At 44.2% G+C, this 18,571-nt stretch overlaps 1 protein-coding gene and 1 long non-coding RNA gene across 11 annotated transcripts in view; one reads left to right on the top strand and one right to left on the bottom strand.

Annotated features, from left to right (window-relative positions):
- The window catches only part of LOC109315153, a 9,373-nt gene extending 8,859 nt beyond the window's left edge, over window positions 1-514 (bottom strand). Inside the window, exon 1 of the long non-coding RNA XR_002102440.1 lies at window positions 240-514. This is a non-coding gene — a long non-coding RNA (uncharacterized LOC109315153). The remainder of the gene's footprint in view (window positions 1-239) is intronic.
- B3GNTL1 (UDP-GlcNAc:betaGal beta-1,3-N-acetylglucosaminyltransferase-like 1) overlaps window positions 1-18,571 on the top strand; it is a 316,252-nt gene that overhangs the window by 265,696 nt on the left and 31,985 nt on the right. For 9 of the 10 annotated variants that reach the window (XM_019542723.1, XM_019542721.1, XM_019542717.1 and 6 more), the window contains one exon: window positions 12,279-12,414. In XM_019542723.1, coding sequence (XP_019398268.1) covers window positions 12,279-12,414 — 136 coding nt within the window. Of the gene's footprint in view, window positions 1-12,278; window positions 12,415-16,508; window positions 16,950-18,571 lie in introns of those variants that run through there. The other variant, XM_019542722.1, reaches the window with a different exon arrangement.

The raw sequence follows: 18,571 nt of genomic DNA, 5'->3' as shown, positions 1-18,571 counted from the left end.
GTGGCTTGTCCAGGGATGCGGGGGGGAGGGGCTCCCGCCACTGTGTGCACCTCAGCAGAGGCCCAGGGGGGCAAATGCCCCCTGGATCTATGCATCCCACCACCCAGCCTGGCCGGGGCCCTATTCACCTCAGCCCCTGCCCCTGCCCTGCTGCCTCCCTCACTGTGGGGGCCTTGATCTGCCCCCACCCATGCCCCTTCCCCCTCCCCCTCCCCGCACACCTTCTCCCACAGACTTACCTGCTGGGAAGGGGGTTGAAACACATGCATGCTCAGCCCCCTCAAAATAATTTTTTTCCCTTCACCTATGTATATTATATCAACTGGATCTCTCTTGGCCACATATTTTTCAATGCCTGCAAAGAACTCCCAACAGATTGGTGAGGCAGGATTTCCTTTTATAAATGCCAAGCTGACTCTTGCACAGCATATCATATTTATCCATATGATTGCTCATTTTATTCTGTGTTATAGAGTCTACCAATTTGCCAGGAATGGAAGCGAGACTCACTGGTCTATTTCCCAGAATCACTTCTGGAGCCCTTTTTGAAGATGGGTGTAACATTGGTAACCTGCCAGTCTTCTGGCACAGAGACTGTTTGCAATGATAGGTTATGTACCATTGCTTAACAGTTCTGCAATTTCACATCTAAGTTTCTTCAGCACCCTCAGGGAAATGCCAGCTGGCCCCAGTGACTTGCCAGTGTTTAATTGATCAAAGACCACTGGGACAATTTATTGATTTGTTCTAAAGATATTTACAAGACCCCGGGAAATTTAGCATGTATTTTACCATTTTTTACAGATGCTAAACTGTACCCAGAGAGATTAAGGTATGAAGGACTTGTTTTTGATGCTCAATTTGAGACACCTAAGACGGGATTTTTTTCAAGGTACTTCAGCACAGAGGTCAGCAACCTTTCATTTGCACCATGCTGAAATAACACAGCTTGGTTTTAAGGTGGACCAGCAGTTAACCTGACGCTTAGGTGGGACTTAGAAAAACTTTTCACTCAGACATCAGGTTGGAACAGGTTGTCCTGCCGAGTCTTTTATCAAGCTTTTCTTTTCATGCCTCACACTCCACTGAAGTCTCTAATGCTCAGCTGCCCCTCTTCTTCCCCCTCCCCCCTGACACACCTGACTTTTGGGCATTACATGCCTGATCCTGAGTACCTGCTGCCCACTGTACTGCTTGCTGCTTTACTAACAGTGGGATATATAAACTCAATGTACTTAGCAGGCTGAATACAGTGTCTGTAGGATGGATCCAGCCTGTGGGCCATACCCTGCCAACCACTGCTTTAGCATGTGGCAGCACTGTGTGTGTTCAGAATGTAGCTCTTGCTGACTTCAGTTGCAGCTGAACTCTTAGCACTTCTGCAAATCAGTTCTCAGGGTCTGATGCCTGACATCACAAAAATGAGGGGCATCCAGTTAGTGACCACCTGTGAAAAATTTGGTTTACATGATATACCTAGAATTGGAGGGAACTCTCTGGTGGACACAAAGGTACAATTCAGTTCTCCAGGGCAGCATTCAGCTGCTTTAACCATAAGAGAGAGTCGTTTTTCTTCTTACAATCCTCTGCCTCATTCCTGCTACAAATGGAAATGGGTCCTTCAGTACACAACACAGGTTCAGGCCTAAGGCAGCCTCATGTTGCCTGTTGAATGACACAGAGGTCCTATGGGGAAAAACTGTCTGATTGAAGGCTGCAATTTAATGCATACACAAGGGGGTGCACATTAATGTTACACAGGCAACTTTGTTCTGGTAATTCCTAACTTTTACATGCTTGACTTTGCGATCTTAATGTTCTTCAGTGGAGTATTTTGTTCTTTTATGAAACACTTGTGCACATACACCTGTGCATCCTTAAGCATTAGCACGTTGTGGTTTTTTTACTACCTCACCTTTATAAAAGTGTTTCAATAAACTGCTTGTGCGTTTGATGTTCAAAATTAAAACAAGCTGCATAGAATCATATAAAATCAGTTTTGGGAGGGACGCCAGAAGATCTAGTACAACCACCTGCTCAAAGCAGAACCATCCCCAACTACCTCATCACAGCCAAGGCTTTGTCTACCCGGGTCTTAAAACCCTCCAAAGATGGAGATTCCACAACTTCTCTGGGTAACCTGTTCCAGTGCTTTACCACCTTCCTAGTGCGAGAGTTTTTCCTATATCCAATCAAAACTTCCCTTACTGCAACTTAAAACCATTGCTTTTTGTTCGGTCATCTGCCACCACAGTCCAGCTCCAACCTCTTTGTAACCACCCTTCAGCTTGTTGAAGGCTATTAATAACGCCTCCTCCCCCCTCCCAGTCTTTTCTTCTGCAGACTAAATAAACCCAGTTCCCTCAGTCTCTCCTCATAAGTCATGTCTCCCAGCCCCCCAACCATTTTCATTGCCCTCTGCTGGACTCTCTCCAATTTGCCCACATCCTTTCTGTAGTGGGGGCCCCAAAACTGGAAGCAGTGCCACAGATGTGACCTCACCAGTGCTGAATAGAGGGGAATAATTACTTCCCTCAATCGGCCGGCAACACTTCTACTACAGTAGCCCACTGTGCTGTTAGTTTTCTTCACAACAAGAGTACATTGTTGGCTCATATTTGGTAAGCCTGTGCAAAGCTGCTAGTATTCGCTTCGGATTTGGCTGATTCAGGGGACGGTGATTCTGCTGGGGTGCAGTAGCCGAATCTCCGAATCAGCCAGGCCAGGCCCATCCCGCGCCTGCTCTCCCAGCCCAGCAATGGCTGCCTGCCTGCCCCAGTTCCCAGCACTTGGGGGAAAAAAACCCTGACTCAGTGGGTGCTGCCAGGTGGGGGGGGCGATCCCTGCTGCCCCCCACTGCCTCACACTGCATGGCGGGGCTCTGCATGAGCCCCCCAACCTCCCCTTGCTCCCTCAGCCCCCCCACGGGTGCCCCACCCAGGCCAGCTCCAGCCCTTTAAGAGAAAAAAACAACCCCGGGACTCACTGCTCCTGCCCCCCACTGCCCCACGCCATGTGGGGGGCTCTGCATGAGCCCCAAAAGCCCTGAGGCTGCACCAGAAGTGGTGAGTCCCAGGGCTTTTCTTGGCTGGAGCTGGCCTGGGTGGGGCACATGGGGGGGCAGGGGGCTCATGGCAGAGCCCCCCATGCAGTGGGGGCAGTGGGGATCGCCCCCCCCCGCCACCCAGCAGCACCCGGTGAGCACTGGGGCCTTTCTTTAAAGTACCAAGCTGGGAGGGTTAGGGGCCTGGGGGAGTGGGGGAGATTCAGAGAGCTTTGAATCGATTCGGACCTTTAAATTGGTCCCCTGATTTGATTCAGATTCAGAGATTCAGCCACCGAATCAGCCAAATATCCTTCAAATCAAATCACCACCTGAAGCTTTGCACAGCCCTAATATTCAGATTATTGTCCACTGTAACCCCCAGGCCCTTTTCTGCAGAGTTGCTGCATTATCATTCAGCCCCCAGCCTGTACCGGTACATGGGATTGTTCCATCCCAAGTGCAGGACTTTGTTTGCACTTGTACTTACTGAACTTCAGGACATTTTTTTTTTGGCCCAATCCTTCAATTTGTTTAGGTGCCTCTGAATCCAAGCCCTACCCTCCAGCATATCTACTACTCCCCCCACCTTGGTGTCATCTGTAAACTTACTGAGGGTACACTCCATCCCATCTTCCAGATCGTTGATGAATATATTGAACAAAACTGGTCCCAGGACCAACCCCTGAGACACTCTACTTGATACTGGCTGCCAACTAGACATTGAGCCATTGATTACTACCCTCAGAGCCCAATGATCTAGACAGTTTTCTATCCACCGTACAGTCCATTCATCGAACCTGTACTTCCTTAGCTTGCCTGCAAGAATGTTGTGGGAGACCATATCAAAAGCTGTGCTAAAGTCAAAGTAAATCATGTCCATTGCTCTCCCAGCATCAACCAAGCCAGTCATCCCATCATAGAAGGCTATCAAGTTGCTCAGGCATGGCTTGTCCTCAGTGAATCCATCCTGACTGTTCCTAAATCACCTTCTTTAAGTGCTTAAAATGGATTTGTTGAGGCCTGCTCCATGATTTTTCCAGGGACTGAGGTGAGGTGGACTGCTCTGTAGTTCTCAGGATGTTCCTTCTTCCCTTTCCTAAATATGGGCACTATATTTGCTCTTTTGCAATCGTCCAGGACCTCTCTCAGTCACAAGTTTACTTTGATAATGGCCAGTGGCTCTGCAATCACATTGGCCAACTCCCTCAGCACCCTTAGGTGCATCACATCTGGCCCCATAGACTTGTACACACACAGCTGTTCTAAACAGTCCCTAGCCTGCTCTTTTGCCACCATTGGCTTACTATTGTGATAGAATTAGTTTTAGTAGAGTAGAATCACGTTTTTAAAAACCTTTTTGCTTACCCTGTAATACACTGGCCTCTCTTTTTGAAAAGCTAGGAGAAGTTTCAGAATTTCTAGTAAAATAATTCTAGAAAAATGCTTGACCTTCATATTTCTCTCCAGTTACTTTTCTTTTGGGAATGTATCATACTATAAAGAATGGGGAAAAGGCAACTGCCAAAAGATGCCAGCAGCAACTAGAGCATTGCTCAGGAATGTGACTTCTGATTACATTAAAAGATACTTTGCATCAAATCCAAAATTATTTTTGTTAGCTTAAGTGGCCGGAGATAGTATACCCTATGGCCTTCAAGACATTGCTGAGATTTTCTGGGGAACACGTATTGGATATATTTATTTGTGTGTGGGAAGCCTCTTCAAACTATCACACTGCTGTGAGTGATGAAAATCTAACTAGCCGTATAAGGACTTGACTGGTCTCAAAATCATGGACACTGATGTTAACTGAGTTTTTTTGCAGCCACTGATAATCCCCTAGAGAAAACCTCATGCCTTGGTGCTACTTCTATTGCTTCCTGTTTGGAGTTTCTCAAAACATAATTAAGGTTAATAAAGGATGGAGACTAATGATTCAAAATTCCCCACTAAGCAAATTTACAAAAGTTTCTAAAAAGGGTCTAAGAACAGATTAAGACATATGTTAAGGTCACTGTAAGCTTTTGCCTTACTTACTCCATTGCTTAAACATCAACTTCTTACCCTGCAGTTTATATGCAAAGTGCTGTTTTTCCAGTTGCTGACCTGTTTCATCATTAGTATCACACAATCTGATATCCTACTACAAGGAGTACAAATTTGAAGATGATGAGCAAAAGACAGACATGAGTAAGTTAGATTACTACATCCTTTCATTTAGACTTGTTCTCAACATTTAAAGACTGGAAAGAGAGTCTAACTTGGTGTACCGTATACAAAAGAGTTGCATAAGGAATAAGCAACAATGTTATAAAATGAGAATTGTAAACCTTTTTCAGCTTCTTGGCATGTAAATTTCATGCCAAAATGAAATGGCCAGGAAACAAAAGTTTCAAGGACGAGACATAATAAAGTTAAATGGTTAGGAAAAGTAGTCTTTTTCCAAGGCTCCATCAGAAATGTGAGAGGAAAACTGGAGGTAGCTAACAGATATGGCAAGCAAATTGCTATTTGTCATATTGCTGAATCTTAACTTCAATTCCAGAGGAAGAACTGACATTCTTGCACGTATAATTTGACTATGGGGTATATTAAAACAACTGTCTTAGACCAGAGTATGTGGACTTTCCCCTAAATACATAGTAAACGTGATGCTAATATTGTCTTCTTTTTTTTTTAACAACCAGTTCTGTATTTCAGCACAAATGTTTCCTAGTGCATCTGTTTAAAGGACTTCCATATCTATGGAGAACAAAACACATTTTCCCTATGTTTAATTTGCCTTGTGTGTAAAACTATATGAACATTCATTCAAATCTCTGACAGGTGGAAGCATTACCCAGATGACAAGCTGAAGACAGACTTTACTCATCAGATCTGCATGATTTGGTAAAGGTGTCTACCTCTACTGGTGTTTTCAGTCAGTCAGTCTGGCTGGCTGTGATATGAAAAAGCAGCTTTTCCATCTGTTTTCAATTCATGAGCTTAATGCTGCAGTATATGCCAGTCAATGATTTGCTTTACCTTTTTTAAATCAGTTTAAAATTTTAAGAATCTAAGAGATTAAAGCCAAACTCTATGGCATCCTGTCTTCCTAAAGCCTAATATACAGGCCTGTCTCAGGGCTTTCTTTCTGTGGTGATGGAAAAAGTGAGCGTTCTGTAGCAGTTACAGCTAAGGAGACTGGATCTTCTAACCTAAAAGATGTAGGTCAGAGAGTCCATTGCACAGTGGTAGGTGACCAGCCTTTTGTTTCTGGAGATCTTAACATAAATGCTGATTGAGGTGAAAAATGCAGGGGGAAAAATCACTTACCCTCCTCCCAAATACAAAACAATGGGTTGGTCTCATTCCTGTACCCATTTGTCCACATTATAAAAGCATCAGATAACTGAGTAGAGTCAGCAGTCTCTGGTGATGATGGGTCCAGCTCTGAAATAGCTCTTCCTGTTCCTTACCCATATAAGGTGCATCTCTACCCTACCTTAACAAAATGCATTGCTCTGTGTGGTGGGCTTGTCCATCCCTTTCCTGGTTCTAGCCATTACTGTCAGTCTCGCCATAATGGTCCTAAACGCAGTCTTCACTCAGGCAAGATTCCCAGTTCAGTAGGAGTTTTTTCATTATCAGCAGGGGTTTGAACCTTAAAAGAGTTTGCCAAATTTTACCACTAAGCGTGTTCCTATGCTAGCAGAGGAGGCCATTAGATATGTAAAATGTTGGTGGATTCATTAGCTAATACACAGGGCAAAGTACTGAGTACTGTTGAGGAATTTCCAAATGTCATGCATCAAACTGCACAACAGGGTTAGGGGGATTGATTGAACTATGGGATTGCAATGTCTGCGGCTTCCCTTCAGTTCTGGGAGAAAATCATTCTGTTGTCAGGTTGATCAGATCTGAGCTAAAGGCTCAGCTGTTGTAACCAAACTGCCTTCCTATGTCCTGTAAAATGCTTGAAATGGCTGTGTCAAGGGGACAAAAAGAGGGGAAGACTCCAAAGAGCCAGGGGGGAGCCCCAGGATCAGGAACCTGCAGAAAGAACTGAAAAGAAAAGAGAATAAAAACTATTTACCTGCAGCAGGATCTGCAGCGGAGCTAGAGGCGGGACCCACGCAGCTCGTCAGCCGCATCTTTATAAAGTTACGGCCGGCGGCTGACATCAGCCACAGAAGCTGGCTGGCAGGAATAAAAGGGGCCACCAGCAAGGAAGAGGGAGAATTGACGCTGGCAGGAGCACCAGCAGGAGAGGTCATTCCAGAGGCTCTGCAAGGACAACGGGAGCCAAAAGCTGATTCCCCCAGCAGGGAAGAACGCGGCAGTGCACGCGGCAAGCCAAAGACTGCTGGCTGCCGTGGGGAGAGAATAGACCCAAGGGCAGCTCCTCTGGACTGGGAACCTGGAGAGGAGAGTAAAGGGACACAGATAGATGCCAACGTCAATCACGACAGCCAAGGGGCTACAGAGACCAGCGTAATCTATGGCATCAAACCAGGTGGGACCGTTGAGGGCACCGGGGAAGCCAAAAAGGCACACCAGGCGGGAGACGGGAGGCAAGAGCAGCGGAAAAGGCTGTGAAAAATGGCCCTCGGTGGCGTGGCGTGGTTACGGAGAGGGGCGGGTGGACAGACGCCCATTGGAGGATCGCCAGTGGCCCTAAGAAGCCCCAGGCAGGACGATGAGAGCTGAACAGTGGCGGAGCCGACAGGAGATACCAACAACCTACTGACCCTGAAATACACCTCAGGGTCTGCGCGCATTGTTAGCGGCTAGGCCAAGGAAGGGGCCTGGGAGAGGGGACTGAGGGGTCCCTCAGATTGCATCTGTAGTTTTTCTTTGTTTAGATTTTGTGTTTCCCACTTTAGGAGGGGTTGTAGGTCAGAGTAGGCCTGAGTATTATTAAGTCTCTGGAGGAGTTGCTAGCTTTTGGGGGAAGCAGCAGTCTCATAGACCAGATAAGTGACTGCAGGCAGCCCACGCTGTAGGCAGGGCAAGCCACACCTGCCACGTGAAGGGAGTCAGGGGTTCAACGGCCGGGAACCTGGCCAGGAGGATAATTGTGACCCGTAAAGGCTGGGTGTAAGGGCGAGGTATAGGGGAGGTGGAGCCTCACAGAAGATCACCAGACAGCTGTCCCATAATTGAGAGAACCCCGGTAGTTGGACACCAACCACTGAAGCAAGATCCAAAGTCGTGGCAGGCGAGATTGGGGAAAGACTACACCGGAAGGAGACACCCACACGGCATAACAGTGGGGACAGACGGACAAACAACACCGAACATCCAGGCCCGAGCAGCACGTGACCGGATGTTTGAGGCCAGACAGGCATAGGCTGTTTTGTATGAATGTAGAGATGTGTATGAATGTTGCTGTCATTGATATTCTGGGGAATTTTAGCTGAATGCCTAATTCAGAGCCCACTGTAGTCAATGATAGTTTTTCTGTTGTGGTCTTTGGATGAGGTCATTTTACAGGTAGAGACAGCACCGCACCTAAAGTTATGGTGGCCCTGGCAAACTTTTAGTATTGGGCCCCCCTTCACCAGAAATAATGAGAATAGTAATTTTTAAATTACCATTTTCGGGCATCCTTTTTGTCCAGGCCCTGAGAAGTTGCCTGGTTTGCCCATGCCTGTGTCCAGCCCTGGGTAGAGACCAAGATTTAAAAAAAAAATGTTACAAGTATGAAACAAGTTTGCATTTCATAAGCCAGTTTTCAACACTGTCTTGCACTTACCTCATACCTTCATGGGAATTATTTGTTTTTGTGCTTAGTAAGCTAGTTATTTTGATGTGAAGTGGAATCCTATTTTGAGTACTAAAAGTATCCTGAACATAAACCAACATTTTCAGCTAAAATCAAATTTCTTTAAGCCATTATAATGATACATTATTCAATATTACATTATACAGTGGAAACAGATATTTAAAAAAAATAAGTGATTGAAGACAATAGGAAATGAGCAGAAATGGGGAGGATGAGAAGATTGTTGAAAACACCGAGCAGTTGAGATGAAGGACTCGAGACCAAATGCCTGCCTTGAATGCATCTCCTCTCTGTGAGAATACACTTTGAACTTTCTGAAATTGATAATCCCAACCAATCTGCAGCATTTACAGATGTTTCATGGTTGTGATCCCACAGTTGTGTGGACTCAACATTTGGTATCACTCTTACTTTTGTTTACAGTGTTAGATTTGTATAAGTTACATTGTGGAATTTATTTCAGACATAAAAATCCACTTGGACACACAGACATCTGTCAGCTTGCTTTATTTTAAAGCATACTTTTTAGACATTTTGTTAAGGTTACACTCTATTTAAAGGATTATTTTTCCAGTGACTTCTTCCACTGTTCTTTGTCTGCTGTTTCCCTCAGAAAAAGAGTACATCACCTACTTCATCTGGGAACGTGGGGGTGCACAATTCTTACTAAGAAAGGGAACATATAAGCTTGAAAATTAAGTAAACTCATCAATTGCCTTTGCACTGTTTGGTCTGAACATGCACCTGCATATTCAGAATCACATACGTGAGGCAGTCATGAGTTTTGGGCTGCTCAAGCCTGCGTTGTTATAGGGTTATTCAGGACTTTTGAACTTGATCAACTGTTGATTACTGCAGGCTTGCTTAGGTTTGGGATCTGTAGTGGATTGTTGTTGTAGAATTGCTCCTGAATCCTGTGATATAAACTCCCTCTCTCTGTCTCACATGCACACACATGGACAGAAATCCTTCCTGTGGCCTCACTTACTTGCTTTAAAAGAATAACATTTTAGCTTCTGTGAATGACAAGCCTAAGCACAACTTTTCAAATAAAGAACAGACTACAGTGGCTGAAAGCTCCCTGCTCCCTTCATTCTAGGCTGTGTGATACTTTTGCACTTATTAAGGTGAAAATATCTAAATCCTTAAGATATAAATCCATTAGAAGCCCTAAAATGTGTTCAGGGTGTTAACTTGTAGGAACTTCATACTTACAATGATGGTATATTTATACAATGCAATTAGTTCTGCTGTATTTTAGCACTGCTGACAGACACAACATCTTGCAAAGCAGGGTTGAGATTCTTAGGCTTTAGACAAATAATAGTATATAGCCAAAGCTAAAAGTGGTTTCATATGCTAGTATCATGGAAAGAAATTACAGATAGCTGAAAAACCAAAACATAACCTGGAACATTTGACATCCATTATGACATGATTTCAACTAGAATGTTTTAGAGTTTACCAACTGCAGATGCTTCCTCAGCCTGATGAAGGGTTTTTAAACCTGAAGGCTTGCTAAGAAAATTTTTTTCAAATATTTAAGTTGGTCTAAGATATCAGATTCACCCAAAGAACCGTATCTTCCTAAAACTATAACATTTAGTGGTAGCAGGTTCAACTGCTGGATGTGTTTGGACCTGTTTCAGGGACTTTTGGACCCAAGTCATTTTAGCATCCTTGCTCTGACACACTGCTCTCTGAATTAGTTTCTTAGGAGGAAGGGAAGACATTTCTTTGACTAGCTTGCAGTATCTTTTAAGTAGAGACTGCCTATTTCATACTCAGCACCAAAAAAGGCCATGATTGCAGAAGTTAGTGATCATGGTAATCTAAACTAATCAGATATGCCATGTAGAGAGATGTGGTTGTTTATCCATATGTGCACACATGCACATGCATGCATGCGCATGCGCGCGCACACACACACGCGCGCACACACACACACACACACACTCAATATATTCAAACACTGGCTCTTGTAAAATGAATCACCAGCTTCTGACTTCCTTGTGCTCTCTAGCAATTTATCCTCTACAAGCCTCACCCTCAAGTGTAACCATACAATGGAAAGTTAGTACACTGAATTACTTAGATCTACTTGAGAATGTTACAAACCATTTAGGATTACATTTACAAAGGCATTTAAGTCCCATTTCCAAAGGTGACTTAGGAGCCTAAGTCAAACGTAACTTTATGTGTAGCCTGCAGCAGGCAGTGTGCTAGTTGTGGAAGAGATGGATATACCATGATACTTAATAAAGGAAAAGGCAGTAGTACAGCTGGAAGATAGACTGAGAAAACTAAGCTTCATCAAGGGCACTTGGGTTCCTAAATTGCTTAAAAATGCATAGTGGTAATTTTTTTTTATATGTGCTTGAATGATTGAGGAGCCTAAACCTTTTTGGGACTTAAGCTCTTCAATGTGTAGGTCACTTTTGAGCATGGGTCTTAGAATTATAAATCACTTGGGCATTTTTTAAATTTTTATCCTTGTACAAGATTTGACAATATTGTATCTCTACTGTGCCCCATCAATATATATGTTTTAGGAGAAGTCCATCATATGTCTTTAACTTGCTCAACATCTTGCAGAGTACATTGAAATAGAACTGAGCTCAATATTATCACTGGCAGTCCCTCACAGTCGAGGATGATTGTCGTCTATGAAGTCTTAACTGTGGATTTGAAGATGGCTGAGGAAGCCTAAGCAAGATTGACAGACTGTTGGAACTTGGACACAAGTTTCCATGTGGGGTGGGTAGCTCTGGGCTCTTAATTCAGTCCATGGCAAGCTGTTTTTCCTGCTCCTGTTTTTCTGTCTCCCACTGTCTTTGTAAGGTTTCAAAGTACTGAGATCCTTGCAGCAGACTCTTCCTCCATTTGGGGTGGTCCTAAGTAACAGTCTCCCATGAGTCGATGTCAATTTTGCATTTCTTTCACATTAAGCGTGAGGACATCCTTGAAGTGCTTTCTCTGCCGTCCTCTTGAGTATACACCTTGACTGAGCTCTGAGCTGGGAGAATAAAACTTGCTTTGGGAATCTGGAGTCGGACATCCAGATGACTTGGCTGGCACAGCAAAGTTGATGTCGGATGATCATCACCTCAGTGCTCATGGTCTCTTCTTGCAAGAGGACACTAATGGTGCGTCTGCCTTCCCACTGGGTATGAAGGATCTTCCACAGGCAACATTGATGGTGCTTCTCCAGCAACTTAAGATTTCCCCTCTGCATTGTCCACATCTGAGTATAAATGAAAGATCACAGCAACAAAGACAGCAAGTCTAATGTTTAAACAGGAGACCATCTTTTTTCCAGTTACAACATTCATTTCCACTGGAATTGTTGCTAGTCTGATGTTTCAGTGTGGTTTTTGCATCAGAAATGTATCTGTTTGGAAAGTGAGATTTCTTATGCTGTTAATGTATTTCGAGATCAAACGCACTTCTTTTCTGATTCCCCAGGGAAACCATCTGGAATCATCGAGTCAGATTTCTGGAAGACAGAGTCCTGAAGCACTGGGCGTCTTTCACCATTTGGAACGCTGGCAAGCAGGGCAGGAAGCTCTACAGAAGCTTATCACCAGCTAATCAGAGAAAGGTGAGATGTTAAAAAAGTCAAGAATATACAAAGGCAATTACTTTTCTCCTCCCTCTACCCCTTAGATCCTTGATATTTAAGAACAGTGCAACATAAAGGCTTTTAGAAGATATTCTTAGTTTCCTAATCCATGATCCAGCTATATTATTGTTTAAAATATTATGGTATCCGTGGGATCTCTCGTAACTGATGTGTTTTTATATGCTGTCAGCCTTCTTGTGGCTACACATAACAGTTAATCAGAGACAGCTCTTGGCCTTGCTGCTGCACATCCATCCCAATCCCCGGCATTCCAAAAGGAACAAAAAAAAATCTTGATCTGTTTGGGTGGGTTTGTGCTAAATGTTTTTACTGGGGATTATTTGTGCATAGATAACATTCATATCTGCCTCTAAGCCAGGGATGGCCACCTGCGGCAAGGGCAGTGCTGTAGCAACAGAGTTTGACACTCAGGGCAAAGCCTGCAGCAGCAGCCCACCCTCGCCCCTCACACAGATCTGGGAGGAACATGCCGCCCTCCCCCACCATGCTTGCCCGGTAGTGCATACAATGGCAGGAGCCACCCGTCCCCCGTCCCTGCACCTCCCCCAAGTGAGCCGCTCACGGCTTTGTCCTGTTCCCCACCCCAGCTGGGCAGCACCTGTTAGTGCCCCTTTGCTTTGGTACCCAGGGCAGATGCCCTGCTTGGCTCCCTCCGCCCTCCACCTTCCTGCATCACTGGGCAAGGGTGCCATAAGTGTCCCAGGCAGCTTGTGTGTGTGGCACATGGCAGACTAGGGAGGGGACAGATAGCAGAAAGCAAAACATTCAGATCAGTAATGCTTTGCAAAGCTTCAGTCCCTGATTCAATTTGGTGGAGATTCAATCTGATTCGGTGGCCGAATCTCCAAATCCAAATCAAATCAGAAGACCCTTTAATCTCTCTGAATCGATTCAGAAAAATTCAGCGATTCAAACATAGACACAGCTTTAAATGTTTTTTCTACATACCTCACGGTAGCAGCGGCTCATCCGTGCTGTGGTGCTGGGGTGGTGGAGCATCCCACAGGAGCACAGGGGGCTGCCCAGTGCACTTGGCAACAGACCCAGAAGTGAACTAGAAGCATTTTGGGTCTACCGGGGAGCACACTGGGGGGACCCTGCACCACCCCGGCTCGGTGACTGGTGCTTCCGGTCTGCTTCCGGTCCACTTCCGGTCCACTTCCAGGTTCACTGCCAAGCACGTGGGAAGCCCCCCTGCACTCCTCTGAGACACTCCTTTTGTCCCAGCGTCGCAGTGTTCACAAGCCATGCCTGGTACCTTGAGGTCTATAGAAAAAAACATTTAAAGCTGTGTCTATGGCTGAATCGCTGCTTCTCCAAATCAGCATTGAATCTTCAGATTCAGATTTGGCCAAATTGAATCAGGGACAGTGATCCGAATCAGCTAATTGAATCACTATCCCTTATTCGGGCTGAATCCAAATCGAATATGGCCCATTTCGCACGCCCCTACAGATCAGGCAGGAAGCACTGGGCAGGGAGCAGAAAGCAGAGAAGAAGCTTGGTCAGGAAGCACAGGGCAAAGAGCTGAAGGTCAAGCGGCAGTTCAGGCAAGGGAAAAGGATGGCAGTGGCACTTGGGGACGGTGCAGAGCACACATGCCAAAAGGATTGGCCCCCATTGCCTTAAATGACTGCTCAGCAAAATCTTCATAATACATCAAGCATCCTGGTTTGTGTTATATGGAGCAGGCACATAATATCTCCCTGCTGGAAAGCATGACTGCTTAAACATAGAATAAAAAATGTACATGAATAAAGCATTTAAATATAATGCATGTCTTTCAAAGTGTAGTAGTTACTTATAATTAACAATGACAGTGGAGAGGTTTCTCTAAGCATTTAAATGCCTTGCTCTCATATAATTTTCTTTTTGTCTAATAACTTTATGAGATAAAGGCTCCAGGGCTAATGTTGGATGACGGTTTCTTATAAACAGTCATGGAACATCCATTTTATTACCAAATATGTTTTCTTTTCAGAAAAAAATATGGGTGGGAAGGCAGGAGAATGAAGATATGGGAACCTGATTAATCCAGTGCTCCTCAGATCACATACATCCATGGAGAAAGTTAAATAAAATAAATTAATATGCCCACAACGAGATTCAGTGGGTGAAAATAGGGCACTCTCACTGAGAATCAGTGGCAGCAGGAATGCAATGCAAATCTCCTATATGCCATGCCAGTGCCATCCTCCTCATATCTATGAATGTAGTATGGAGGTTGAAGTAACTGTTAAGTAAAGAGAAGCTTAAATGTTGGGCAGCTGGGAAGTTTTATTAATTTAAGAAGGATGGAAGTGCAGACACTTCAGAGTATTTTTGCCTTCGTCACTCAGTGTTATGTGCATGATTCTGTGTGGTTTCTATGCAAATGTACTCTTCAGTCAGTGTTTCTCAGAGTGCTGTGTGAATTCCCCTAACTGGCTTGTGTTCCCCGTAGTTTGCAGCTGATGACTCTGTAAGGATTAGGTATTATCTTCATAGATGAGATGTGGGAAGGCATGTGTGCAAACGAGACACAAGCAGAAACTTTTGAAATGAACAACAGAAAGCAGGCTGTGATGTCCATTGCACCCCATCACCACATCTAATTTTTTCTATGTACCAATCCAAAAGGCGGTTGGATGGCAAGACAGAATGACTCTAATTCTGTATTGCACTTGCCACCCACCTCTCAAAATGACTCGCACAGAACTTCACATCCTGTGCAGCAGTACAGAGTGATAACTTGAAGATGCCACCCCAAAGCAGATTGAAAGGGCAGGAGAAGAATAATATTGTTTTTATTGTTTTGCAGCTGAGAAACTCAGACCTGCCTCTTTTGCAGTATGGATTAAGCAGACCTGCTTCAGCAATATGCTAGCATTGCTGGTGTGGTTCTAATTAACTCAAATCCTGACATTCTTTCCAGCTGACCTTTACATAACGTTTGCTTTGGCAGTGCTGCAGGCAGTGATATTATTTTGCTTCTATCAAGGTTGTAATTAAGTATATTTCAGTATGGTTTGCTTTGGTATTGAAACACAGCTTTGAGCATTAACTCATTGATTACTGAATTCCATACCAGACACACCTAGAAAACATACTTTCCTGCTGTAGATGCAGCATTTTCCTAAATGCACACTTGTCCAGTTCACTTGACTAGTATGCTGTAAAGTATTGCTGTTGGAATGAATGCATTGTGACAGTTAAGCGGAGGGATGACATCTAGTGATTAAAATCACATTTCTGTAGCCATCTCAGTTGATTTTGGCTGATATTGTCATATAGCATGTCTTGCTATTAGGCCCTAGGGTATTCAAATTAAGTTCTCAGTCAGTCAAAATGTGGGATTATATGACTTGCTCTGGGGCCTTCTGGCAAGTCAGTGGCAGAATGTTGGAACAGAACCAAAACTTACCATTTCTTGGTTGCAAGCCACAAGCTTATACCATCTGCTTTGAAAGAAATATGTGAATATAATCTGCTTTAGTTCCCACAAAGCAGATCTTATTCTAATCAATAGTAAAAAAATTATGCTCAGCTGAGCTAATTTTTCCTTTCCCTTAGAAAACTATCAACTAATCTGTGACTAATTTCTAAATTATGCCAATGGTTAAAAAAATTCCTTTGCACCAGAGGTTGCTTCACCTCTTATATCCCTAAAACCATAAAATGAGCCACTGAGGGCAGGAGGGAAATTACTTATACAGGATAAGCTAAAAACATTGGTGTGGTTTAGATGGTACCTGGAAATGGTATTCTTGATCTTGAATCTACAAATAGAAAAGGTGAGCACTTTTGCATTTCTAAGCAAAGAGCCAAGAACTGAGTGAAAATGCACAAGCTTCTTAAAAAAAAAATAAAAAGCCTGCTTTATGAAAAGGTACTAGGAATCTAACAGGACAAAATCTGTCATACCAGACCAGTAAAACAGCATTTCCTGAAGCAAAGTGGCACTGTTATGAATGAGGTCCATCGTCTCTACACAAGTCCCATTTTAAACAGAGTTCATTTTCAAGTTTTTGCTACTGTGACTCAAGTACTTACATCCCATTGGCATCCCATAGGATGAAGCTCATTCAGATGTTTTTGTGGATGGATCCAGGATTTTGTAAAGGGGGTATGGGGGCAGCGACCAGCACTGACAGAGTAGCTGCACCCCCTGCTCTTAACTCTCCACTCTCACTGGGGTGGGCAGAACATGCTGTGGGAGTAGCAGCCAGGGGATTTTTTTAAGTCCCCGAATCGGGTAAGAATACACCTCCCTCCCCCATCCCAGCACCCCCTCTCATCTGCCCCATGCTCAGCAGGAGCTGGGCTCAGCTGGGAACAGTGGCTGTCATGGTGCCAGCCCAAGGGGTCCCTTCCCTGTGCCTACTTCTGAGCTTGGAAAGGAACACCTGGGCTGGAAGGAGAAACCCACCTGCTGCCTCCACAGCCACTGTCCCTGACTGAGCCCAGCTCCCTATGCAGTTCAGCTGGAGCAGGGCAGGAGGGGCTCTTCAGCTTTCCCTGCCCCCAGATCAGCCAGCAGTGGTGGTGGATGGGGGAGGGGGTTAATGGAAGGGGAGAGGAGGAGACATGTTGGTGAACATGGAGGGGAAAGGAGGGAGTGCCAGGAGGCGAGGAATTCGTACCTGCTTTGGGAACTTAAAAAAATCCCCTGGCTGCTGGTCCCATGATGCAGTTTGAAAGGGGATTATTTATCCATAGATAGCTTTAGAAAACTGAAATCAAGGAACTTTTGAAAATGGGAATTAGGGTTTGGGGTTTTTTTAAAGATCTAACCTGCAGTTTAGATTCTGTTAGGAACAATGGAAAAAATCCTAAACGTTGTTGTTTTTTCATTATGGGTTATTGTGCCAGCAAGTTTGTAGCGCTTAAGACTGGGCGCCCGTGAAGTGCTGATGATTACAAAAAAGCGGCTATATCCAGTATTTAGAGGGGCTGGGGCTTGTTAAAACTCATAGATTCCCTGTACCGATCAGATGATGGCGAAATGTTTGATAGTGCAACTTCTTCAAAAACTGAACTCGAGGCTTTTTCTAGAAGAAGCAGTCTTCATTTGTTCAAAGGCCCTTACAAATTATCCTGAATGTTTGTAAAGTTGTTTGAAATTGAATAGTGATGATGTTCTAAGGGTAAAAGACCTGACCTAGCCAATATACTTTCCTCTCCCTCAGATACAGAGATGGTGACTAAGAAATGGTGTTTGTTTCCAAAGAGTGGAGGAAAAAATCCAGATCTCAGTGGTTTTGCTAAACTGTGAGCAATCTAGCAAAACTTATTGAACTAGTACCTTCTATGAACTCAGTATCATAACCTCAGTATACTTAAGAAATGTTGCTTCTTGATTCAGACAGTTGCCATTGGGCTGGTATAGCATTTCTGCAGCAGTGAAATTGAACAGTTCTTTTGTTGTTGTTTAAAGCACTTCAGTTTTGTCTGTAATTTGCAGCCAGAGATGAAAACCAAATGTTTTGGGGGATGCCACATATGCCGGGGGGGTTGGAGCTGTCTTGTCTACTCTGTTTTTGTTCATCAAACTTCGGCTAAAAGAGGGAGTACCTCAGTATTCACATTTCCCTTCAGCCCTGCTCAAAATAGAGCTTCAAACAGCCAACTGGAAAGCAGCAAGACATGAACCGAGCAAGCTTTAGTTGCAGTTATGTTGATGGAACTGTTGTGGAAACAACCGCTAAAAATGCACCCCAAATGCCAGTACTCTAAAAAGGCATCCCCAAATGCCTAGCCCTGTAAAGGCTCTGAGGTCTCTTGTGTGCCAAACCTGTCCATGAGTGGCATACCATGAAGCATTAAAAAAAACACATTCCCTCCTTGTAGCATAGTATCTATCTACTTAATGGATTTAAGTCATCTGCTGTAATCTAATATTTTCTATCTGCCAACCACTTTTGTGTATCAGTCATAGGATCTCTAGAACTTGTATAGAGATCTACTACTGCTATAATCCTGTATCTGTACCACAAAAGGGAGCTTTTCATTTTTGCTGTGTATTAGTAATGTACAGAATATACTAAGGAAAAAAAATCAGGGAATGAAGTGAGGGAAACAGAGTCAAGGAGAGAATCATGTACAACACCTGCTAGGGAAGAATGGATTGCTGCCA

Source organism: Crocodylus porosus, unplaced genomic scaffold (assembly GCF_001723895.1).
Source record: "Crocodylus porosus isolate Cpor-Errol unplaced genomic scaffold, CroPor_comp1, whole genome shotgun sequence".
Taxonomy (NCBI): Eukaryota; Metazoa; Chordata; order Crocodylia; family Crocodylidae; genus Crocodylus; species Crocodylus porosus.
Note: the sequence above shows the minus strand (reverse complement) of the source record. Positions and strands in the feature narration are given on the sequence as shown.